The 27,307-nt window shown below is 46.1% G+C and overlaps 1 protein-coding gene across 1 annotated transcript in view; it reads left to right on the forward strand.

Moving 5' to 3' along the window:
* The window catches only part of FAXC (failed axon connections homolog, metaxin like GST domain containing), a 513,582-nt gene that overhangs the window by 259,991 nt on the left and 226,284 nt on the right, over positions 1-27,307 (forward strand). The window contains exon 3 of the mRNA XM_069606407.1: positions 4,937-5,133. Within this exon, the coding sequence (XP_069462508.1) occupies positions 4,937-5,133 (197 nt within the window). The remainder of the gene's footprint in view (positions 1-4,936; positions 5,134-27,307) is intronic.

Here is a 27,307-nt window from a genome sequence, read left to right on the forward strand (position 1 = left end):
CTCCTCCCACAACTTCAAGAAGTCGCATATGACACCATCCCAACAGCTCCAGTACATAGGGGCCATTTTGTACACGTCCTTGGGGATGTGCTCGCCACCTAAGGTGAGGGCTCATCACATTCTTCAAATGGCCACAAAATTTCAACAATCCCAGATTCTTCAGGCTTTCCAATTATTAAGGTTGCCAGGCCTCACCGGATGAGGTGGGGTCGTTCCATTCCATCATAGCCAGAGCCTCTGAGCTATTCCAGCTTGTGCCCGAAGAAACCAGAAAGGAGGGTTTCTTGTACCAGAGGCGCAATGGCCCTCATGAAGAATCCTTGCACAGCTCCGGCCAAACGGAATAGGCTGCAGAAGAAGTACTGGGCGCTGGAATCTGCACTCAAGTGCCTGAGGTCGCAACCATCGCCGGATTCGGTGGTATCGGCAGCCGCGAGGAAACAGTCAGCTAAACCGTCCTCGTCTTCGGTCCCACCGGACAGCGAGGGGAAGAAGATGGACGCCATGGGAAGGAAGGTGATTTACACCGCAGCATCCTCCATCACGGCGGCCAACGCACTGGGGATCCTAGCCAGGTATTACATAGAGCTGTGGTACAAGCTGGGTCAGATTTTGGAGTTCCTCCCCGATGATAGGAAGATGGAGGCATTCGCTCTCTTCCAGGAAGGGGAGGTAGCGTCTGATCACGCCTTCACAGTGGCATTGAACGTCGCTGACAAAGGGCTCTGGCAGATGGGGAACCGTGTTTGCCTTCGTCCCGAAGGCTGGATGAAGGCCATGAATTTTTGCCAGGAAGTCCAAGCAAAGCTGGGGAGCATGCCCTTTGATGGAGACCACCTATTTGAGAAGGTTGTTGACGGGTCCCTACAGGCTATGAAGGCGGATACAGAGACAGACCGTTCCCTGGGCACCCTCCAGCCACACCGCTCTTCTTTTCGCTCCTCCAGAGGAAAGTCGAGCAGGTCCTCCAAAGATTTCTCCTCATCATACTGTCAGCCTTCCAGATCCACGACTCAGGAAGCCTACCGAGGCTGTTCTGAGGCCTAAGGTGGCGGAGGACAGCGTCACCGTCTCCCACAGGGCAGGACACCAGTGTCGAAGCAAACCTGAACCGACCAGGCCGTCAGGCCCCCACCTGTGTGCCCTTGTGGGAGGCTGACTGACGAAGTTTATCAGCGAGTGGAGAAAGATCACCATCGACAGATGGGTGCTGGATGCTCTTGCCCAAGAATATACCCTGGAGTTTCAGCACAGGTATCCGCGGGTTACTCTGGTGGCCCATAAGGGGCAGCACATCCCTCAGCTCCTGGAAGAGGTACAGGCCATGGTGCGAAAAAGGGCGATAGAGTTAGTTCTCCATCGACTCCGGGGCTCCAGTGTCTATTCCAGATACTTTCTGGTCAGAAAGAAGACGGGGATGGAGGCCCATTCTAGACCTACCATCTCTGAACAAATACTCAAGTCCCAAAAATTCAGGATGGTCACGTTGCAACATGTGCTCATCCAACTGGAAAAAGGATACTTCTTGGCGTTGCTGGACTTGGAGGATGCCTACTTCCACGTCCCCATTCACCGGAAACACTGGAAGTTTCTATGCTTCTTAGTGGGGGGACAGCACTACCAGTTCAAGCCCTACTGTTCGGCTTGAAGTCGGGCCCCAGAGTGTTCATGAAGTGCCTGGCACCAGTGGCAGCCCATCTACGCTTACAGGACATACACGTATACCCATACCTGGACAACTGGTTGTTTTGCGCCAGCTTGCAGGAGCTGGCCCAAGGACACACGTAAACGTCCGTCCGGCTACTAACGAATCTGGGATTCTCTGTCAACTATTCAAAGTCCTGCTTGATGCCATCGCAGAACGTGCTGTTCCTAGGCGCCAGGCTCAATACAGTGTCTTGCCTGGCAATACAGTGTCTTTTTTGTCTTTATTTATTTTCTTTCTTTCTTTATCTTATTTATTTTTTACAGTTATCTTATGTACTGCGCTACCCCCTCCGTCTCTCCCCACACTTCTCCCCTTTACCCCTCCCCATGCACTTGCGCAATCTCAATGTCACCTGGCCTAATAAGATCGCTGTCTGTCTTCCCTCTGTTCCCCCTCCCGTGCCTTGTCGCGCCTTGAAACACTTGTGTATAGGCGCGTTATAAATTCCATATCATATCCTATCATATAATCTCCCTCAGAGGAGAGGATAGCAGCCATTCTGGGGAAAGTGCAGCGGCTGTCGCCGACGAGGATGGCCACAGTGTGAGCCATCAAGTTGTTGCTGGGCATGATGACATCCTGCATCTACCTCGTCCGGCTCTGCAGGTTGCAGATGCGGCCCCTCCAGGAATTCCTGGACACCTAGAAGATACAGGTGTCGGGAAGCTTCACAGACAAGCTTTCACTCAACGACAAGTTCCGGCCGGCGATAGTATGGTGGGGCGTTTGCTCCAACATCGTCCAAGGCACAGGATTCCAGAAGCTGCCATATCAGGAGACGGTCACCACGGGTGCCTCCCTAGAGTGGTGGGGAGCGCACACAGGATGTCTGCACGCCAGAGGCCTGTGGTTGCCAGAGGAGAAGGATCTTCATATCAACATCCTGGAGATACGGGCAGTGTTCTGGGCCCTCAAGTCGTTCCTCCTGTCCCTCAGAGCCATGGTGGTATGGATATTCACAGACAACACCACCACCATGTTTTACATCAGGAAACAAGGGGGCACTCGATCCCCAGCACTCTCCAAGGAGGTGCAGGATTTGTGGTGATGGGCCATCAGACAGGGGATGTTCCTCATCCCTCTTCACCTGGCGCGAGGCAAGAACACCATTGCAGACTCTCTCAGCAGGGAACTGCTCTCCTGCCACGAGTGGGAGCTTTATCAGGATCAGGTGGACCGCCTATTCGATGAGTGGGGCAGGCCTCAGATAGATCTGTTTGTGACAGCGAAAAACTCAAAGTGCAAGAAGTTTGCCAGCAGGTTCCACCAGCCGAGGAGCCTGGAAGAAGCATTCTCCTTTCCGTTGGAAGTACTGTTCCTCTATGCGTTCTCTCCATTCCCTCTCCTACTACTAGTCATCAACACACTCTGACGTGTCCGTGCAAGAGTATACTCATTGTATTCACACCTTCTCAGTTTGTCAGTGTCACCCCGGTCAAGCTGCTGGTAGTTCCAGATCTTCTCATGAGCAAAGGAGGCAAATCCTGCATCACAACCCAGGATTGCTGACCCTAAGGTCTTGGCTTCTGCAGCCCTACAGTTTGGTGGATACGAGTTGCCTGCAGACTTTAGAGAGGTCCTCGCCAAGGTCAGGGCGTCGTTGATTTTGAAGTGCTATGATCACAAGTAGAAGCGTTTCACTACGTGCTGCCGGCCGCAGAAGATTACCCCGCTGAGGGTCATGGCCCCACAAATTCTTCCATACTTCCTCTCCTTGACCAAGGCCGTCTTGGCACACGCTTATATCAAGGTGCATCTGGTGGCTATCTCCCGGTACACCAGGTCTCCCGAAAGATCTTCGCTGTGGTCTCACTGACTCGTCAAGGAGTTCCTCAAAGGACCTTTTTGATATTTCCCACCGGTGAAGGCTCCTGCCCCGATGTGAGAACTCAACATGGTGCTGACGAGGCACATATGGGCCGCCTTCGAGCATATGCCTCAGGCCCCTCTCAAGTTCCTCTCATGGAAAATGGCTTTCCTTGTGGCCATCATCTCTGCCAGGAGGGTGCGTGAGATCCAGGCCCTATTCTGCAAGCAATCATACCTGACATTCTACGAATCGAGGGTGGTGCTGCGGACGCACCCCTCTTTCCTGCCGAAGGTTCAGTTGGAATTCCACCTCAACAAGCCTTTGGTGTTACCTTTTTTTTCACAAAACCTTTGCTGCCGGCTGAAAGGGCCTTGCACTCGCTGGATGTTGCTTGTGTATTAAAGTTCTATGTGACACGCACAAAGAACTTTGGTCCTGTGAACCGTGGGAAGGCCTTGTCCAAAGCTTCCATCTCAAGGTGGCTCTGCTGCTGCATCATGCATTGTCATCGGTTGGTTAACTGACTGCTGCTTGGCCGTCCGAGAGCCCACTCCACCAGAGCGATCACTGCAACGACAGCGTTTCTATCTGGTGTGCCCCTGCTGGACGTCTGCAGGGCTGCTATGTGGAGGTTCACGCACACCTTCACGCAGTTCTACTGCATTGACAGGGATTCCAGGGAGGAGTCCAGAGTCGGCTAAATAGTGCTACACACCCTGTTCACTTGAGGTGAGGCGGTTCTAGAGGTAAGAGTTAATTGCTTCTGTTGAGCCTTGCCACCTCCCGTGGTTGTGTAATGTTGTACTGCTATGTATTCGTTATTCATGAGCATGTGAACCTATTCCAGACCCCATGCTGGAGAAGGAACAAGTTTCTTACCTGTAACTATTGTTCTCCATCATGGGTTTGGCATGGATTCACATGCGAACGTTCCTGCTGTCCCCTCTGCGGCTCTTCTGGTCATACTGCCACTTTAAGTGCTTACCAAATCTGAAGATGGCTGCCACAGCAGGGACTTAGGGAAAGGACTGTCATTGGATGGGGGCAGTATGGACCAGAGGAGTTTGATTGATTGGTTTAAAGGAGAAATACAGTTTGTAAGTGAAAGTGGAACTGTTTCTTCTTTTAACGAGGATTCCCGGCCTGCCAACGGGGAATATTCATGAGCATGTGAATCCATGCCAGATCCATCCTGGAGAACAACAGTTACAGGCAACTTGTTCCTTCACCTCATTAGGTTGCATTAGCTGCCTCTCCTACTATGCATATTGCTTGTGTATAGCACCATCCTTAGAAAGTGCATTGAAATGGACGTAAAATGATAAGTATATCGCTATATGAAACATAAAGGTATGCATGAATAAATAATGTAAAAAGCAGTTGCTAACTTTGTTGTTTTTGTTTGCTTCTTTTGTCAGAACTTTTTCGATGGAAAGCTTTCCCCCCAGGGGAAGATGCCATGGATAGAGTATAACCACGAAAGGGTTTCTGGGACGGAATTCATCATTGACTTTTTGGAAGAGAAGCTTGGGGTCAACTTAAACAAAAACCTGAGCCCACATCAAAGAGCCGTTTCCAGGGCGGTGTCCAAGATGGTGGAAGAGCACTTTTACTGGTAAGATGGGGGACCACCGTTCTGGTGATGCAAGCGTTCTTCATCCTCAGTGGAAAGTGAGTCCTGCAGAGTGCACACTGTGCGGTATTCTAATGTATGCTAGCTCTGCAGGTGAAACAGCAATACAAACCTTTCCTGTGCATTGGAACTAGCTATTAGTGTGATCGTATTTTAGAGTTATTAAAAAAATACTTCTTTAAAAGGTACAGACTGGTGCATGAATGTAATGTGCAATTTCTAAACAGCTTGAAGCTAGACGAGCTCTTAGCAACAGTATCCGTATAAATGATCGAAAAAAAGCTATTTTTTGGAAATGTTGGGCCGTTTTTATTAAACTATAGGTGTGGGGGGGGGGTGCTCCGCCCACATTATTAGAAGGAAAATAAATTCTGTAATTTCAGCGTAAACCCTTAGAAGTTGTCAGCAGCCCTTGACCCTGCAGACACCAGGTGTGTATCTTGAATTATTTATTTTGTTTGGCTTGTCGGGTGCTACATGTGACCAGTAGTTTTGGGGTGCTTGGAGGGTGGCGGGAGCAGACCGAGTTGTAAAACCTTTGCAATCTCGTTGTTCCTACTTGATTTCTGTCGGTGACTATGCTATGAGTCTGGATGCACGTCTCCAAAATCACTTCCATTCTTTTCCCAGTAGATGCCCAGTCCAGCCATAATTGACTTACGCCACATGTATCAATACCCGAGGCAAACCTGTCCATACTATTGTTTTCATAATCTAGTATTCCATGTTGCAGATTTTTATTCCAACTATATGCCCTTAATTTAATGGAAAGAAAATAGTTTTGCTTTTGCGCTGGGTGTTTTATGATAAATAGCCATTGGCAATCTGTTTGAATATTTTCTAATAGGGTACTTCCTACGATATCGGAACACTCCCAAAATTCGTATTGAACCCTCATTCATTTCCCTTTTACTTCCAGCCGTTCACCACAATGGGACGGAAAGTCCAGTCCAGCTGTCACATAGGGCCTCATTATGGGTTTGCCGGTATCCCGCTGATAATTCTGACGGGATACAGGCAAACTCACCTACCATTTCCGCCGCCTGATATCTCGATATAAGCGCGATATTACAAGCGGCAGAAACACAGGTAAATTCCAATTCCATGGAGCTCCACAGCACTACATGTAGGGGATTGCCGGTATTTCCTGCACCAGTATTTTCGGTGCAGGAAATAACGGCACTTTTCCCAGCTTTTCTCCGGCACTGGGAAACTTGTAATGAGGGCCATAGTATCCACCATATGCATGTACCTTGCACGTAAAATGTAGCAGAGCCCACAGCAGTAGACAGTGGCCCTAGGCTTTCACAAACTTCTAGTGCAGCTACCTTGCTCCTTAAGAGTTGCACCTCATAGCATTCTGCTGAGTCCCAAGGAAAAGGTTTGATCCAGCTGTCACATAGTCTCTACCATAGTCTACACACTCATTGTCCCTTCTCTATCCACTATTTGTCTTTCAATGTCTCTACACTAGACATCTCTGCTTTTTATGTTTAGATCCTAAATTACAATTTCTGCTGCATGCATTGCGATGCTGCTTTCACCTGTCTTTTCAGTCCTTGGTCTGCCGAAGTGACATGCTTCCTACGGAGCCTCGACACCATGACGTATGGTAGGAGGTGCCATACAAAAATAAGATAACATAACATATTCGCACGCCCTAATTATGGAAGCATTTTATATGATAGGGCTGGACCAGAGATCACACTGAATAACCTGCTCATTGAAATAAGCAACATATTAACTCTGCTAGGCATTTGCTTTTGGTTCATTGTATTTCAACCAATGAAGGCCATTTTAACTGGGGCGGGGAACGTTCCTCCCAAGCAGGTGGACTGGATTACTTCATTAAGAGGCACCATCTGAATGCATTTTCGTTTTCCCCAATCACCCTACTGATATTTATCTCCATTCGGGTGGATCTCGCATGCTCTCCTGGCACTGCCAACTTTCTTTGTAGCCCAACTTCTTTTTGGCCAAGGAAGAAAGCCCTGTCTGTAACCATGGGTGAATCTGTGGTTACCTCATCCAAAAGAGGGGCAGATGATCCTACGTAGCTACTAAAAATGTCATTTGATGGACTTCTAAGCTGTGCCCATGTGTCTGTCTGGGGGGCCGTAACAGTCTTAGCCTTGGTGCCATTTTACAGGCTTGCAACTTTAAAGTTCCTATTAACTCGGCCACAAGAGGCCCAGAAGTCCACATCTGTTTAAGGGCCTGCATTTTGTATTTTTGATGAAGTACTGCAATACCCTTGTTTGGTCAACAGCGGATATTCCTGAATGGAGTCCTGCCTTTGGGTCAAGAACAATTAATTCTAACCATGTGAAATAACAGGTTAAATATGGAGATGGTCTACCATTCCCTTAAAAAGCAGTGATGCATGACTTATTTGAAGGCTCTAGGATCTATCTGTGCACAATCCATTGCCTAGGGAGCAACCAAACCATCTGCTTTTTAGCAAACTTCAGAAAACCTGTTCAAGCAGTGATTGACTGATGCTTTCCAAGAGGCCCATCTCAATTTGGTGTTTCACATACATTGGCATGTCTGTGACAGGCGTCTAGCCCATCTCTCTATGCACGGTCACTTTTGGCTATCTTCTATCCCCACCAAGATCCCCACCCCATGTCTTCCCCATCATCCTATAGGAGATTGCAAGCCAATCTTATTCCGGACCTTCCTTAAGTAGTGTCTACTTCGCACAGTCAGATATTGTAGCACAATGTTATGTTCAGTCAATATGCTTTTATACTGCACCAAATCACCACTGTAGCACTATCAGAGCAGACTTGAATAAGTGTAACAGCAAGCACTGTTAAGGGTCTGCAAGGCAACAGGCTTGGTGCTACACGATAGACCGGAGCAGAATAATTAAATCAGTAATTCTACACTGAATGAGGGTAAAAGCTGTCCTTAGGGGAAGCATTAAGCGCACATCACAAAGGTAGAGTGCCTTGCGGCCCGATCGCGCAAACACTCCCGAACATTATGCACACTTAGCCTTGATGCTGCAGAGGGTGCTTAATTTGCAAAACAATAAATGCCAGGGCCCAAATATTTTCTAGCACTCCTCTAACACTGCGGCAGGGAAGATCCCCACCACGGCTGACACCACCCATACCTGGTCCCGACAGTTCTGACATATTTGGGGTTTTACTACAGCTCGCAGCTGCTTTTTGGTTGAGTACTGACTATCGCCACTTCATAATTGTGAATCTGAGATAATAAGTGCCAGGGCTCAGAAACGAGTGCTAGGGCCGATCCCTGGCAAACACCCCCACAAATTAAGCACTTGAAAAGCCACAACCCCTACCAAGAAGCTCAGTCAGTGAATCTGTGGAAACTGTACAAAGGAGTTTCAGCCAGACAAGCAGCGGCTATCCCTTAGGACTTATTATGATGTTCATCTATGCCATCACTGTAACGCATGCATGAGAATCGGGCCATGACTGGCACAAACCCGCTGCAGCGTACTGATCTACCGCTGCGCCACCTTGTTCAAGCATGCTCTGATGTAATTTCGGTAAGCTGTGACTTTCATAGTAACATCCGAAGGGTGAGCTGACGCTTCCTGGAAAGTATGCAGTGAGTCCTACACATCTCTGTAGACGGATAATGTGCTAAGAAGGTCATGCCTCCCATTTCACTGAGTACACTCGTACAATATACTATAAACCCATCACTTTCTAGCACCACAGTGATGATGGATATTTGTGCTGTTTCCTGTTGGAGATTCCCAAATGACTGTAATAGCTAAATTGTGTTTAGTGGGTGGATGGCGACCCAATTGAAATTTCCCAAAGCATTTACTGCAAGCAAAATATTTGTTCATCCCACAGTAGGTAGTTGAACCCCAAAATGTGCATTTCACACGCAAGAGGTGCTTTCAGAATCCCAGTTACACAATGGATATGGCAGAGCGTTATAGTATAGGCTGCTAGTTCATACGCACCATTTACCAGTTACCTGTCTGTATGGATCACAAGCCTAGCTAAATAACCACTGAAGATATTTGAAGAAATAAAAAAAACATGCCTGGTAACATCTTAAATATTTGTACATTAAGAGAGTAAAAGTTAAATGACTTTGCTTACATGAGATGAGATGTCTGTAGCCGGTGCTATAACTTGCGCCTCTATAGTACCTAGATATGAATGTGTGCAGTACTATCCATCTATCTTTCTATCTATCTTTCTTTCTATCTATTTAATTTTTTATTGCGCCACTCGCCCAAAGGCCTCAGGGTGCTCACAAGACAGACAAACCATAAACAGAGGAAATAGAACAGAAGAAACCAGCGCAAAGTTTAGCCTATATCTCTGTCAAACAGAAATGTCTTTAGGTGTTTCTTAAATTGAGCAGTGAATGCACAATCTCTAAGGTCTGGGGAAAAGCATCCCACAAAGCTGGTGCCCAAGCATTAAAACGTGCACCACCAATTCTTTTAAGAAGAACTCATGGTTGATTAAGTCTAATATTGTTGTTGGAGCATAGAGTTAATCTAAACAGAGTCTTATTGACTCTGGAAGAAAGATAAGTAGGAGCTTCACCTGTCAGACACTTAAAAACCATAACCAAGCCTTTAAACTGAATTCTTTGACTCAGACACCTGGGATTGACGCTTCAAACCATAGACAGCCTGTGCTGCTCTGTTTTGTGTTACCTCCAACTTTACTATGTTTGCTTGTGAAGCTGTTGCAATAGTCTAATTTTGTGTTGACTAAGTTTTCCGTACACTGTATTATTCTCATTTGCCTCCTAAGTACACGCACAAACGCACACACGTACACACGCATGCACGCACACACATAGGCATAAACACACACATATCCACACCCACACCTATTCATTCATGTATAATGTAACTGTGGTGTTCTTCTGTCATATTTTCCCTCTGCCTTTTACACGCTTTTAGTTTTGGCTCATAGGTTGGGATTTAATACCACCTAATGAGGCAAGCATATTCCCATATATTATGTGGCGAGAGCTATTGGTTTGCAGAGGCAGAAAACACGCACAGGTATCCTTAGGCTACATAGTTTGGCCCATAGGTGGTATTTTATTCAGTTTATGAGGTTACATATTTTTGGCATGTAGGTGGATGCACTGTAGCACCACCCTAAACTTTGGATCATGATTGGCACTTTAGCACCCATCAAAGGAAGCCAAGAGTATTGTTATAGAATCATTTATGGGATGTAGTATGCACAAGTCAGTGCACGCTGTGCAGCCCTTTCTGGCATGCAAAGGACAGTGCACACTGAACAGCCCTGTTGCTGGTCACAAGGACAGGATTTTCTTTGAGAGGAGCGAGTGACTCCCCCATGTTAGTTTTGTAAGATCACTGTTGTTTCGCTGCCTCCTTAATGTTGAGGCGATAGTGGAGGGTTGATTGCCTTTTACCTGTTCCTTGAACTGGTGAACAGAGAACGTAGGGAACCGTCCACATATGTATCTGCTCCATGGTTGGTTGATGTCCTGCATTGTACATTTCCCTGCAGGTCTGGGGGGGGGCATGACCTTAGAAGGATAGTATTAGGAGCTTGAGGTCCAGGGAATGTCGTTTAGTATCAGCAGTTACACAGACCTTCACTTCCACCTCGCAAACATGTAGTCCATACACTCATCATATGTTAGCCAGAGAAATCCAGTCCTGGCACACATTTCGCTTTTTCAGGTTATTTGGACACAACACTAGTCAAAGGGTTTGTCTGGTGTGGAGTGAGTAGTACATATGGACACACTCAAGCCCTCAACCAAAAAGGTCACCTGCATCTTCACTTTTATATACATTTAACACCATTCTAAAATGGCACCCTAGATGAAGATGAAGATGAAGGGGCGAGCACCCTAGATGAAGAGGCTGTATGGAACCGGTTAATATCGGGAGAGAGGACGAGATGGACCATCGTAATGGTGAAACTGATAGAACTGGCCTTCGAAATGATTGCAAATAAAACCACAATCATACCTGGTTGAGAAGGGGTCGCGACAACGCCATACATCATGTGATCATCGCAAAACATTTTTCCGCTACTTAAGTCACATAAAAGAAGGGACACAACTTGGAGACACAAAGATAGGAGTCTCTTTTAAGCTGAGAAACCTTCGCCCCCTACGATCAAAGCGTGAACGCGCTGAGGCGCATCTGTAGAAGGAGAAATAGCTCTTGTAAAAATCGTAAAAATCTTTTCGATTAAATTCAAGTAAAAAAAATAAAAAAAAATGGCACCTCCTTTTGATAATGAGGGTTGAGTACATTATGCCTCTTTTTTTTCGATCCATAAATGTGCTCTTTTTGTTCTAATATATTAATATGAAACATAATATTCAGAATTATTTATTTTCGTCAGAACCCAGGGAGAAGTAGTTACAGCTGTGTCCTGGACCCGGGGCACAGGGCACAGGGTCCAGGCACGCTTGTGCTTGGGGCTCACAGCAGACACACTTTGATGCAGAGATCACCCTGCGGGAACGTGAGCACATGGTCGGGTCGTGGCCCTGAGTCACCCAGGCCATTGTGCACACAACCCGAGTTGCCCAGCAGGAACTCTGGGACACTGACGCAGAGTTAGCCTGCAGGGGCTCTGCTACCTACAATGGGGGACAGCATCACACTGCAGGAAGAACGACACAGCAGGCAGGAGTCAGTTGGCAACGACTGACGAGCCGGAAATGGCTCGTCCCTTTTATCCATGTAGTCACATGTGTCCTAGCACGTGACATTAGCACGCGCCCTGGGAGGGACCATTATCCCCAAAAGGGGTGGCACCCCACACTTACCATCTAATCTACCCTGGTGTCCGGGTTCTAGTTTTGGAGCCTGTTCAAGGGCTTTTAACTTTTAAACAGCATTAGTTCATTGATGAGGTTATTGTGCAAACTTGAGCTATACATGACCCTTTGGCATGCTCCAACACACCTACTACTTTTGCGGATAGGATAAGAGGCTCTGCTGCTAATGAAATGCTTGGGGTCCTGATGCTTCTCTGCTCCCACAGGAACAGGTGTTTGCTGTTTAACTCAGTGGGTCATCATACATATCGTATCCCTTTCACAGAAAATCCTGTCTTGGCACTGTATGCTGTGGTTTCTTAACAAAAAGGTATGATGTCCCATCTTCCTCCAGTCTCTTTGTTGGGCCATACAATTGCACCCTGGTTCCCTCTATAAACAACAGGAAGGATGCACCATCTTCCATTTTGAAGCAAATTCTTTCTGTTCGTTGCACAGTGCAACACACCAAATGGAAATGTTAATTAGCATAAACATAACGTGTTTTCTGAAGCTAACCTCCATGCTATGTGTTCAATGGTGTCTCTATTTTTGGGTCTGGATTGTTCGGGCTTGGGTCTTTTATCTCTAGATTTCAGATCTTAGTACAGCCCCCTTCAATGAAGATATCGCAGCTCTTTATTGTGCTTAATGTTTAGTGTATGATCCAAAACACCAAACAACCCCTCTACATTCTCTTCCCCTACCAGTGAGCAGGGCTGACAGGGTTACCCACCTTGGGAATCTGCACACTTTTGTCTTATCAACATTGCCACCACAATTTTTTGGTGCAAAAACCAGATGAAATGTCCATCTTCTGCCCATTCATTCATCCATTTCATATGCTCTCCAGCGTGGTAGGTCTCCTGGACGAGCACATATTACATCTTAACAATGCACTTCAATGCCTTTTCCCTGTGGACCTGCCACTTTAGAATCGTTGTTTCACCAGAGTAGGCCCTTACAAGTGGAATTGCTTGATGAACTAATTACATTTTTGAGACCTCATTTCACTTGCTACCCTTGTTTCATAGATAATGTTCAGTTTTATGCAGCAAGTCATCTGAACTGCTGAGATGACTTTATGCCCTTTTCCTGGTTTCCTGGTTGTTTTTGATTTCCATGAGATGTTATCTCAGATCCGCTTTTTGTTTTCCATGCAATGTCATCTCTAATCGGCTCCCCAACCTTCCCCTATGTCATAAACAAAATCTTGTAAGCTTAGATACTTTAAGAATAATGTCTCAAACAAGCAAGGCATAGTAAGCATGTACACTGCTGTCAGAATTGCTCTTCACCAGTCATTCCTGTTTGATTTATCCATTTTAATGCTTTTGCTGTTTCTTGTTTGCACTTTCACTGTCGTCGTTCCTTAATCACCCCTGTCCTCTGCTACTGGGAGAAAGATTAGCACTCTGCCCTCCTGTCTCTAGCAGCTTTTTGTTTCCAGTGTCACAAATTAAGCCATCTATCCTCCTGTTCCAACATAAATACACATGGCCAAATCCCCAAGAAAAGCTGAGCAGGCGTGCGGATAAGTCGTTACATGGTTATTTGGGTGTCAGCCTTTTCTCTTTCACCTTTGTCAGCAAATGTTGGAAACAATGTGTGATATCTCCATCTTATTTCTACCTCTGCTCATGTTCTTGATAATGTGCTCCGTTCTGTTGATCTGGTGAAGTAATCCACAAATGCTCCTTGGGAAGTTGACCTCGGAGTGGTCTTCTTATCGGGGTTCTAGGTACCCTGTTTGTCTCATACTCTGTCCCTCCTCCAGTTGTTAGACCTCACCCTATGCAACATGGTGGGTGAGGTATAATAAATGGTGGAGGGAACAGAGAATGTTATAAAAGGCTTTAGAGGTCCCCATCTTTTCTCTATCTAATGCCTGTGATGTACAGATTGCTAATGCTATTTGTATATTGCATATAGTTTTTCCTGTTGAATGGATGCTGGAAACGGTTCAGAATCCTCAGGTGCTTGACATTGCGTGTCTTCAATGTAAGAACTACAGGTTACTGCCTGCACCACTCTGCCATCCAAATGCTGCTGTTCTGCTCTCGGCACCCCAAGGTTTCTCTTGAGGTTTGTCAAATCACAAAGGGCCTTCTGTGCTAAGTCCTTCATGAAAGGTTGTACTTGCTTACTCCCTTTGAAACATCACCATGCTGATCTTGACTTGGATATCTGGAATGGTTTTTGACCCTGTCTGCAGTATGTTCCTGATCATTTTTCTTTCTTATGTGGCCGTGCTTTGTATTCCCTTGTGGACAACATTCATGCTTTTGCCAGGCATCCCTTTCTCACACTTGACTGCATACTGCATGCCACCACATGTGTATTTTGTCCCCAAGAGTTTCTTTAATATCCTCTTTGTTTAGTTACTCAAGGGCCATGCCCCCATACTCACGTCCTGGCCTATCAGGTCCCACCCTTCCTCCACAAGCCTGTCTTGTGCTGCTAGTACCCCACAATCAACACCTCCTTCTTCGCTCTGAGTATCACCTTGTCACTTATATTCTGGTTGAGGTCCAGTCTTGGGGCTCCCTATGGGATTATTGCGCCCCACTTCTTTGTGACAGGCCCCATCCAAGTCTTGATCTCTCATTGTCCACTCTGCCGCCTTCTGATTCTCAGCAACTCTTCTAAGGTCAGAGCAGTTCCCATCATTGCAGCTTACAGTGTATACCGCACATTACCTGGCTACTTCTACCCAGAGAGCTCCCACTCTGCTCTGTCACAGGACGTGTATGGCCTGGGCTGTGTTGTCTGACTTATCACTGGCTGTCTCAGTGCTTACGGGAATTATTTTTGCACATTTACCATTACAGAGTGGCTTTTCAGACCTTATGTACTACAAAACTGTGGCCACTGCCCTGCAAACCGCCGGGGGGTGGGGGGGAAGGGGTTGAGGGGCCGCACTGTTTTGCTAATGCAGCGGTTGGACATTCTAACAGTTTTGGTGATGGCAAATTAAATAATTTCACCAAACTAAATGCCCAAATCAAGAGAATATATTTCAAACTGAGGGTCTTCATATTGTGTAAGAAAGACCCCTGCTGGCTAATTATTGCCCCTCAGAGAGTACTACTCCACTTGTTTGGTTCTGAATCCTGGTGATATGGAAATTACGCATTACCTGCAGTGGTAAATAATGCCTGTGGTAGTTTCCACCTGTGAATTATTTTTTTTTATTTCCATGTTGAAGAAATGCTGATGGGGTAAATATTTCCTGACAGTGAGTCATACATATGTCAGTGACAAAATATCTCAATTTCTGGTGTGTGGCCCCAGAGGCCCGCACTACTCCTACACCATCATCTAAATGTTTACGGAACCCACATTTCGGTTAGCTGTAGCTGGTTTTAATTTTGCTACAGTTTAAGGTAAGCTCCGAGCTGATCTTATTTCCGTCGCCAAATAATGATACTTTTAGATATTCTATTTCCTACAATGCGTATTCCTCATGGTAATGATGCCGAGTTTTTCATAATGGGACTCTTTACAGTAAATAGCCCAAATCAAATATAGAGCAAAGCAGCATTCCTCTTTAAAACTACTTTTCCAGGTATTTCATTCTTGCTTTGCATTTCCCTTGCCCCTCATCAACACAAACAAATGGAGCAACTGGCACAAACAAGGACATTGTGTACAATGCTGATCAACAAAGGGAAAAAAGAGAATTAGTCCCTCAAGATGGGCATCGGAATGATGGCTCGGACCCTTTGTTTAGGAATCCATTTCAGACTTGTGCTCAGTAAAATAAACTGCAACACGCAGTGCTGTATAGAATGAGCTCACGGCGGAACTCAGATTTCTATTTTCGGTGTCAAAGGTGAAGCACCTCCTTGAAACGTATATTCTGAGAGTCAGAGAGATATTGTTTGTGTTGATGTGTTGTTCCCTGTCTCCCTCAAACAAGATGTATGAATTTGGTCGCTGTGCATGCAGAGCAGAAAGCTATCCCAAGATGCTTTTACCCCAGGAAGAAGCAGCTCCTTTCCCGTTTTCCCTTTCCATGGCAGCCAGCGCGTCCGCTACCGAAAAAAAAAGAGAAGGTAAGCAGGGTTGGGAGGGGGAATAAAACATACCTGGGTCCCCGGCGGGGGAAGATGGAAGCCTCCAGCCGTGGGACAAAGCAGCCTGAAGGTAAGTGGCTTTGGGAGGGCGGGGAGGGGGAGGACAAAAAAACACATACCTGAATCCCTGGCGGGGGACAAATGCTGCCTCCTCATTGGCTGAGGGGCTACCACGCCCCCGCCGGGGACAAAGCCATGGAATCAGAGGGATTCCCGGCCGGTTCTCCCTCGCCGGGTACTGATATCTAAAAATGTTTGCAGTCGGACAAAAAGAAATCAGGTATTTTTTGCTATGTTTGGTGCATAAAATAAAAATATTTCCGTTCATTACATTTTTCTTTTTTCTAAAAACAATTTATTGCAAGTTGTGAAAATTATCGGTGGTGGTCAATCCGAAAATATTACAGCCACGTGAGATAATTTGTTCCAAAGAATTATATACATGATCATTAGTCTGAGATGGAATTCCGAACATAATCACTCAATAGTGCTCAGAGGAGTGCATAAAATGAACGCGTGCTATGATCATAAGGTGTGATAACTGCTGGAAAAAGAAAAAGGGCGGGGGTGAGGGGAGTCTGTAATGGAGACCAGACTTTGAAATGTAGGGAATGCATCAGTCAGAAGAGCTGCTATTTTATCCGTAGCCAAAGTTGTCCAGATTCTGGTCCACCACTATACACCACTATACACAATATATGAGGAGGTTTGGAAGATTTCCAGTGTTTTGTCATTGTAAATCCTGCTGCTTTAAGGCAATGTGTAACTAATTTAGAAGTTGTACCATGCAAGTGCTCCCCCTATCCTGCTACCCTGTGGTATCCCCCAAGGTTCCTCTGTCTCCCCTCCGCTATACAATATCTTCACCAAACCTTTGTTCGACCTGCTACTCTATTGGCATTTCCTACACCAACTATGCCGACGACACCCAAATCCTCCTCTCCTTATCTGGATCCTACCTAGACGACACACTCACCTTAGGGTTTCACTTGGATGCCACCCTCTCTTTCACCAAACAAGTATCGGAGTGGTCGCGTGTGTCAAGAAACACGTTTTCCAAGGTCTCCGAACAGTGGGCAATTCAATTAAAGGAAACGAATGCGTTTTGAACCACAGATAAAGCGCAATTGAACCAAACCCTAAATGTATAATTATTGGATACCAAACTGAATCAAAACCTTGTTAACAATCAAAATTGAGACATTTAAGACCCAGAAAGGGAACATAGCATCAAATTCAAACAAACCATTGTATGTTAACATACTGAAATAAATACAACTTTAAAGGATAAACAAACCACAGCAAGTTGAATTATAAAATTAATGTGACATTAAAGTACATACAAACAAAAGGTGTTGCATCTTGATTTCCAGTGGAACTTTATAAAATTACAAGGAACATTGATGTCCACTTGAAAGTTACAAACTGAAGGAATTAATGTTTGAAAAAAAAACATGATTAAACTTTGGAACTTAAAAAGGATATCTTGTTTTTTTAACAGTGTTACGTAAATCTTGGGGAAGGGAACCTCGGGATCTGATTCAGACTATTTCATCTTAAGTCCAAGGAAGGTATTTTTTAGATTTCTATTTGTGGAACTGTTTTACTATTGGGGAAAGGAGTTGAAAGGAAGCTGTGAGCTGGAAAAAGCTCAGAATGTTGTGTTAAACACTGATTTCATTTTGGTTGCTGACCTCCCTACACATTGTACAGATTTAGTTGTGAGGGCAAGTATAGGTTTTGGATACAGACAGATTTTTCAGTTGAACTCTTTTGACTCAGACCCTCTCTTTGTTTTCTTTAGGTAGGGAAATCCCACCGTAGCATAGGGCAAGTTGGGCCTATATCCATCCTGACACTTAAGTTAATGCAAGTGTTTATTTTGAACTTTGAATCTGTTGTCTGTGTCTTGATTCATGATGTCTTCACACTGTATACTCCGGCAACAAAGACATTGGAGCAATAACTACATCTTAGTGCTGTGAATGTGATTACACAGCTTTGAATTCACCTACGTCAAGCTAATTTACTGGCACAGGGCAGATAATTACAAAGTCCCAGGTGCCACAAAAGTAATGCAGACACGTGACACATGTTAATTTCCTGCAGTATACTAAGGCCACTTCGGGCACAGGTAATGAACACAGGACATTTCCTGTACAAAAATAAATTACAATATACATGCTTTATTTCTGTTAGAGTGAATATCAATTGATGTTTCCCAAAAAGCACTCATTTCCATTGAAACATTAAAAGTAGCAAGACGCCACCACGATTGATCCATATTAATGGTTGAAGTAGTCCTGCATCCATTAATATGGATCAATTGTCGTGGTGTCAAACAACCCTCTTGCTACTTTTAGTCTTTTAATGGGAATTAGAGTGAATATTCGTGGATGCTTCCCAAAAATCACTAACAGAAGTAACGCATGTATATTGGTTAAGACATGAGAACATATGACATACAGAGTAGAATGTCAATGTTCGGGAAACATAGTGTCCATGTTTGAGATGCTGCATGTTTGAAGCAGAAAAGGCATGAACTACCACACATTCCATTCCATGCCTTTTTTTCATCTTAAGTTGCTATCCATTAGTTTCTATTATTTTCTTTACCTCCTGCCAAATAATCCCTTTCAGTTATTTATTTTCCCATCTTCTGTAAAAGCCTTCTTCAGTTAAAATAAAACAATTATTAAAATTGAAACTGAAAAAGCCAAATATAACTTTACACCAGTATTGAGCATGATATACGCTTAATATAGGCTGAAAGCGTTGCCCCCAAGCAATTTGGGAACCAGCGATGGTTGTCATCAGTGTGCACTAGTTTCCCGGGATGTCACTGATAATTTAACAAATTATATGAGTGCTGTGATGTCAACAGTGTGCTCATATGCTGCTCAATGGGGGCTCAGAGTTAAGGTGGCACAGCTTCCAACACTTGCCGAATTCTATGTATGTGGTTGCATTAAACCATCATCTTAATATCACTTCAACTAATTTTCTTCCCCCAATATAAAAATATATACTCTTGAATATTATTCCTTAAAAACCCTGACACAAACAATACCAATGTGAAAATGTTTGTAAAATAGTGTGGCGTGATACAAACACAATGTAAAAGGTCTTCTATGATGCCTATATCTTGAACAACAATCCTAAATGCTAATTCTTTTGCATAATGGGGTTGAGGTTTCTTTTTCAGGATACTATCACATAGGCAAGTACAGTAATCGTAACTTTAATTTTGCATCTGTCAATATTTTTCTCCTGTATTGATGGAGAATGTCCTTAACGCCTAGCTGTATTTCATATTTTAGTGTTTCGATGAGCCATGTAATTTTGTACATTGCATTCAAATGTATTTAGATTATCTTCCCACATACACATTTGGGTTACTTAACCAAAATGTTATGGTATGTTGAAAAGCTTTTGTACTGTGCCAATTTTGATGAATCACCACTGATTTCCCGGCGGTGACCTCCTCCCATGTGGCATGGGGATGGCATACCTGATCCTGCCTCTGGGGGCGGCTATGTGAGGGAGGATCACATGGGGGGGAGACAACCACCGGGAAGATGGCTGACCGCTTTCCGCTCCAATCGACCCTCCCAAGTCCAACTGGAGTCCTTCCTCTCTGATATCTTTTTCTCTACCTGTGGTGTCCCCCAGGGATCTAACCTCTCTCCCTGTAACGCTCACCTGATTCCCGTTGAGGCGCCGGTCTTGACTGGGTGAATGCCGTATCTTCAAAGGTGATGTGTAACACACGGTTGGCTCTTTGGGCTGGACCTCTGTGCACTGTATGTCTGACTCAAAGAGTAAGATGTCTGCAGATAGAAAATATGGGATTAATGAACTGGGTTTATTGGGTGCCTCTCTCCTCTTCCCTTTCTCTTCTCCTGTAGAACCCCAAAGGTTAACGCCCTCACCTTAGGTAAGTGAACGCCGAGCTCTCCATCTGCCTCGGGGCAGGGTGCCGTAACCAGTTTCTTCACTGGATAAGGGTGCAGGCCTCTTGACCTCAGAGGACTGCTGTCCGTCGTTAACTGCATGAACGGTAAGTTCTGGGCACTTCAAATGTCTTAAAAGTCTTTTGTAATGATATCTCTTGTTTTGCAGGGTTCCGGCGATGGCGGATGGCGGGCTGATGAGAGTTGAGGATCGAACCCGCGTGAGGAATAGAAGCGCCTGGAAGCACGTAAGTAAGCGCTTGTAGCCTGCTTCACGATGCGCACTAACTGTCCCTTTTATCTTGCAGGTACAAGTTCGGAGCTTTAGAGAAGCTGAAGGGTGCTGGAATACCCACTGGATTCGGCGTGGGAAGGAGTAATGGCACGTGAGTAATAAAGTTGCCCAATGTCTTTAAACGCACCTTCTTTTGTCTTTCAGATGCGGGATGCAGCGCCGAAGGCCTCCGGAGCGTGCGAAGAGCTGGTAAGCTTTTGTCTTTCAGATGCCGGAATGCAGTGCGAAGACCTCCGGAGCATGCGAAGAATAGGTAAGCCTTTGTCTTTCCGATGCCAGAATGCAGCGCGAGGCGTTGGTGACAGCCGATGGACCAGGTAAGAGATGCGCTGCCACTGAAGACCGTAGTGCTAACCTGTTCTTTCTTTGTCTTTACAGGTGCTGCTGAAGACTGGATTCCAGGATGGTAAGCCTTTGTTCCCTTAGGCCCAGGATCAGAAGCAGAAGACACGATGAGCGTTCTGCTGCAGAGAATGCAGAATAACACAAAGCAAGATTCATCCATCGGGTGTGGTTTAAATAGCCTCCTGTAGTGCTTAGGTGTCTCCTTCCACAGCCACGCCTAGGTAAGAAAAGAGTTCCTGCTTTCCAGAAGAGTTCCAGTGTTCTGAACCTAGGGAGTGGCTCCTGCCCCACCCAACAGGAAAAGTAGTCTCAAACAGAAGAGGATCAGGGGTTCAACTGGCAGGTAAGTAAGCAGCATGGTCTGCTGCAGGTAAGTCCACCCAAGCATTATGAGCCCGGCGCTTCCAGCGCTGGGACTGGGCATCTTTATGAGCCTGGTGCCACTGGCGCCAGGACAGGGTCCAAAAGGTCCCAATAGGGACTGGCTGGCACTCGGAACCGGGGTTATGGGTCTGCTTCCCAGGGAGTCGGGCAAGTCCTGATCTTTTGGAAGCAGAGATCATGACAGCACCCCCCCTCAAGGCCCCTCCCAAACCGGGCTTCTCCGGGGGTTTGGGCTTGTTAGGAAATGTTCGATGAAATCTTTTGATTAGACGAGGCGCGTGGACATATTCTGCAGGTTCCCAGGATCTTTCTTGGGGACCGTAGCCTTTCCAGTCAATCAGGTAAAATAGTTTAGATTTGGAGATCTTGGAATCCAGGATGCTTTTGACTTCAAACTCGAGTTCTCCATCAACTAGAATAGGTTTTGGAGATGTAGTTAGTCGGGTTTGAGGTTGCACGGGTTTTAATAGAGAGACTTGGAAGACCGGATGTATCTTCATGTGAGGGGGCAAGTCCAACTTGACCGCTACTGGATTTACTATGGTAGTGATGGAATAGGGACCAAGGTATCTTGGGTTGAATGTGCGTGGTCCTTTTAGAGGTAGATATTTGGTGGATAACCAGACTTGATCTCCTACTTGATATTGGGGGGCTTCCTTCCGATGTTGGTCTGCTCCTTTCTTGTATTGTTCTTTAGCCCTTTGAAGGTGAGAAACGGCTTCCTTAAAGGCTTGGGTGATTGTAGAATGCAGGTGGTCTACTGCTGGTGTTCCAAGATCTTGGAGTGGATCCAACTCCGAGGTTCGAGGGTGACTACCGTATAAAAGAAAAAATGGGATTTTCCCAGTTCCCGAGTGGACAGAGTTATTGTAGGCATATTCGGCTATCCAAAGGATATCTTTCCAAGTTTTTTCAGTTTGTTGTAGCATGCAGCGCAAATACTGTTCCAGAGTTTGATTGGTCCTCTCGGTTTGTCCGTCGGTTTGAGGGTGGTGGCTGGTCGAAAGTCTCACATCAATTTGAGCCGACCGACAGCAACTTCACCAAAAATGAGAAATAAATTGACTACCTCGATCCGAAAATAGAACTGAAGGAAAACCGTGCAGTCGGACGATGTTTTCGAGAAATTCTCGGGCCAGAGTTGCTGCTGTTGGTAAGCCTTTGAGTGGAATGAAATGCGCCATCTTGGAGAATAGGTCCACGATTACTAGGATCGTATTGTATCCGGAGCATGGAGGTAGATCGGTGATGAAGTCCATAGAAAGCGTATGCCAAGGGCGAGGCGGGATGTCAATAGGGCGTAAGAGGCCGGCTGGTTTTTCCTTTTGACTCTTGTTTTGGGCGCATACTCCACAGGACATTATAAAGTCTCTGATATCTTTTTTCCAAGACGGCCACCAGAAGTAGCGCTTGATCTTTTCCGAGGTCTTGGTAATACCGGGATGTCCTTCCATTAAAGAATCGTGATAACAAGAGATTACCTTTTTCTGTAAATCTGTGCTGGGCAGGTATAACCGTTCTTGGAAATATAATAGGTTGTCCTTCACCGTAAAGTCCTTTCCCTGCAGATGCCAATTCTGTATGTCTGCTGGAGTTACCAGTAGCCTGGCTTTATCCTTAACTTCCTCTATGGATTGTGTGGCGATTACACCTAGAATTCTTTGTTCGGGAATGATAGGTACAGGTTTAGGATTGATCAAATGTTCTTCCACTCCCATCCGAGAAAGGGCATCAGCTTTATCGTTTTTTGTACCAGGTCGATAGGTAATTATGAAGTCAAACTCGGCATAGAATAGTGCCCAACGGAGTTGCCTAGAGGATTGAGCTTTTGCGGTTTTCAAATATTGCAGGTTTCGGTGATCTGTAATCACAGTAACGGTGTGTCGGGCCTCCAGAAGATAATGCCGCCAAGCCTTAAAGGCGGACTTGATAGCTAGAAGTTCCTTATCAGTAATAGTGTAATTGATTTCAGGAGGCGAGAATTTGCGGGACCAAAATGCCACGGGATGCAACTGATTGGTTACTGGGTCCTTTTGTGATAGAACTGCCCCCATGGCAAGGCTCGAAGCATCAGTTTCAACGATGTAGGGGTGTTCTGGGCGAGGATGTTTTAAGATCGGTGCAGAGATAAATCTAGTCTTCAAATTCTGGAAAGCTTGTTCCGCCTCGGTAGACCATTCAAAACGTTTGTTTTTCTTTAACAAGGCGGTGATGGGCTGGACTATTCGAGAGAATTCGGGGATAAACCTGCGGTAAAAGTTAGCGAAGCCTAACATGCTTTGAACACCTTTTACGGAGGATGGCGATGGCCATTTGAGAATTGCATCGACCTTCTTTGAATCCATACGCACTCCGCTAGGTGATAATATGAATCCCAAGAATTCAACTTCAGTCACGTTGAAAACACATTTTTCCAACTTAGCGAAAAGTTTGTGTTGACGCAATCTCTCGAGGACCATTTTCATGTGTTTCCGATGTTCAGTTTCCTATGAAGAATAAACGAGGATGTCGTCAATGTAAACAACAACACACACATCTATGAGCTCTCTGAGGACATCGTTCATAAAATATTGAAAGGCGGCCGGGGCATTGCAAAGTCCGAAGGGCATGACCTGATATTCAAATAGCCCATACTTGGTGCGGAAGGCCATCTTCCATTCATCGCCCTCTTTTACTCGTACCAAGTGGTAGGCTCCTCTAAGATCCAGCTTTGTATATATGCATGCTTTTCTGACTTGGTCCAGGAGTTCAGGGATCAAAGGTAACGGATATCTATTCTTAACGGTGATCTGGTTCAGGGCGCGATAATCTATACAAGTTCTAAAGTACCCTTCTTTTTTTGGAACGAAGAACAAAGCTGAGGAAGCAGGGGACTTGGAAGGACGAATAAACCCATTCGCTAGGTATTGATCCAGGTATTGTCGGAGGTGAAGATTCTCAGGCTCGGTGAGGGCATAAATTCTACTACAAGGAGGAGTAGATCCAGGTATCAGGTCTATCTGGCAGTCATAAGACCTATGAGGAGGTAGAGAGTTAGCCTGATCCTTCCGGAAAACATCTTGGAATTCTAGGTATTCAGGAGGTAACTGGGGAGCCTCAGAGGAAATTGCTGCCAGTGCAACACCAGGTCGAGGGTGACAAGTAGAGACACATTCTGGAAACTGAACCGTTCTTGCTCGCCAATCGATCTGAGGATTGTGCTTCTCTAACCAAGAAATTCCTAGAATAATCTGGAACTGAGGGGCCTTGATCACATCGAACACGATCTTCTCATGGTGTCCATCTTGACTTACTAGCGTCACTTCTTGGGTGGTATGCGTTACTGGTCCGGAGGCTATCTCCGTACCATCCACCGTAGTAATGACGTCCTTTACAGCCTTTGGACAAAGAGTCAGATTCATCCTCAAAACCATTTCATGATCCACATAATTGCCGATGGCACCGCTGTCGACGTAAGCTTCAATCGCATGTAATCGATCCGGATGTTCAGGGCTAATGAGGACCATAGGTATCACGAAATGCGAGGTCACGGAACTGGTTTTAACGCTCGGCAAGAGGACCTCTATTCTTGTCGGGCGAGGTCGTTTCCCTGCTCAGAGTTTGTGACCCTGGTAACTGCAGCTCCTACTGCCTTCTTGGCTGGTTTCACCGGACAGTCTCGAAGAAAGTGCCCCAAGTTTCCGCAATAGAGGCATAATTGCAGCTGTTTTCTCCTTTCCCGCTCCTTTTGTGTTAGTGGTCCTTTCAGGCCCCCTATTTGCATGGGTTCCCCGGAGTCTACTCCTTTGGTAGGAGTTGGTGGTTTGGAAAATACTCGAGCATCAAACTTGGAATGATCGGCCTTCCTGTTCTGCAGTCTGTGGTCAATTTGAACGACTAAGTCAATATAGTCCGAACAGTCTTGCGGGGGATTCACTACTTGGGCTAACACATCTTTGAGCTCTCCACGTAGACCTCAATAAAACAGCGTAATCCTTTTGTTCTCAGGCCATCGAGTTTCCACTATCAGTCTGTTGAAAGACGCAATATAAGCCAAAAGGTCTTGATTACCTTGTCGCAATGAAAGGAGCTCATTGTCCAAGGCCTGCCCCTGTGAATGTCTTGCAAACAGTTTTTCCATACTGAGCTGAAAAGCTTGAAAATCATGGAGAACCGGATCATCTTGATTAACTAGAGGGATCGACCAGTCTGCCGCATTGCCACTAAGGTACGAAAGCACGAAAGCTACCTTAGCTTGATCAGTTGGAAAGGCTGCTGGCCGGCATAAGAAGTGCAACCGGCACTGATTAATAAATACTGCAAACCTCTTTGGGTCACCAGAAAATCGTTCGGGCGGAGCCAGAGGTACATTCCCAGGTAGGTTGATCTGCACTGGGTTCGTAGAGGATGTTGAAGGAAGATTTGCCCCTGATGCGGGTAACGGAGTTTGTCCGGCTTGTGACTGTAGCAATTGTCTAGCGAGATCGTCTGTTCGCTCCTTGGAAATAATCAGTTCCCTTCTTAGAGCATTCGTTTCCTGACGGGCTGCATGCACTTCTGCTCTTAGTTCCCCAAGTAACTGGGCTAGCTGGTCGGTATCCGAGGTTTCCATAGCGCCTGGGTGGGAGTTTTGCGGTAGGCTTTGTGTTCTGTAACGCTCACCTGATTCCTGCAGAGGCGCCGGTCTTGACTGGGTGAATGCCGTATCTTCAAAGGTGATGTGTAACACACGGTTGGCTCTTTGGGCTAGACCTCTGTGCACTGTATGTCTGACTCGAAGAGTAAGATGTCTGCAGATAGAAAATATGGGATTAATGAACTGGGGTTATTGGGTGCCTCTCTCCTCTTCCCTTTCTCTTCTCCTGTAGAACCCCAAAGGTTAACGCCCTCACCTTAGGTAAGTGAACGCCGAGCTCTCCATCTGCCTCGGGGAAGGGTGCCGTAACCAGTTTCTTCACTGGATAAGGGTGCAGGCCTCTTGACCTCAGAGGACTGCTGTCCGTCGTTAACTGCACGAACGGTAAGTTCTGGGCACTTCAAATGTCTTAAAAGTCTTTTGTAATGATATCTCTTGTTTTGCAGGGTTCCGGCGATGGCGGATGGCGGGCTGATGAGAGTTGAGGATCGAACCCGCGTGAGGAATAGAAGCGCCTGGAAGCACGTAAGTAAGCGCTTGTAGCCTGCTTCACGATGCGCACTAACTGTCCCTTTTATCTTGCAGGTACAAGTTCGGAGCTTTAGAGAAGCTGAAGGGTGCTGGAATACCCACTGGATTCGGCGTGGGAAGGAGTAATGGCACGTGAGTAATAAAGTTGCCCAATGTCTTTAAATGCACCTTCTTTTGTCTTTCAGATGCGGGATGCAGCGCCGAAGGCCTCCGCAGCGTGCGAAGAGCTGGTAAGCTTTTGTCTTTCAGATGCCGGAATGCAGTGCGAAGACCTCCGGAGCATGCGAAGAGTAGGTAAGCCTTTGTCTTTCCGATGCCAGAATGCAGCGCGAGGCGTTGGTGACAGCCGATGGACCAGGTAAGAGATGCGCTGCCACTGAAGACCGTAGTGCTAACCTGTTCTTTCTTTGTCTTTACAGGTGCTGCTGAAGACTGGATTCCAGGATGGTAAGCCTTTGTTCCCTTAGGCCCAGGATCAGAAGCAGAAGACACGATGAGCGTTCTGCTGCAGAGAATGCAGAATAACACAAAGCAAGATTCATCCATCGGGTGTGGTTTAAATAGCCTCCTGTAGTGCTTAGGTGTCTCCTTCCACAGCCACGCCTAGGTAAGAAAAGAGTTCCTGCTTTCCAGAAGAGTTCCAGTGTTCTGAACCTAGGGAGTGGCTCCTGCCCAACCCAACAGGAAAAGTAGTCCCAAACAGAAGAGGATCAGGGGTTCAACTGCTGCAGGTAAGTCCACCCAAGCATTATGAGCCCGGCGCTTCCAGCGCTGGGACTGGGCATCTTTATGAGCCTGGTGCCACTGGCGCCAGGACAGGGTCCAAAAGGTCCCAATTGGCACTTGCTGGCACTCGGAACCAGGGTTATGGGTCTGCTTCCAAGGGAGTCGGGCAAGTCCTGATCTTTTGGAAGCAGAGATCATGACACTCCCTGGCTGTTCAACCAGTATCTGACACTCCTTGCCCACCGCATCGCCGCTCTCTGCCCCAACTTTCAGTGGTATGCAGCTGATATCGAGCTCATTTTCAGGCTACCCTCGGCCTCCTCCTCTCATTCCCTCATCTCTGACTGTCTGTCTGCTATCCAGGAATGGTGTGCCGCCAATGACCTCTGCCTTAATGCCATTAATACTGAGATTCTACTCATCGGCACACCCACTGCCTCCTTCCCTGCAG

Source organism: Ambystoma mexicanum, chromosome 4p, assembly GCF_040938575.1.
Source record: "Ambystoma mexicanum isolate Mex_15411 chromosome 4p, UKY_AmexF1_1, whole genome shotgun sequence".
Taxonomy (NCBI): Eukaryota; Metazoa; Chordata; class Amphibia; order Caudata; family Ambystomatidae; genus Ambystoma; species Ambystoma mexicanum.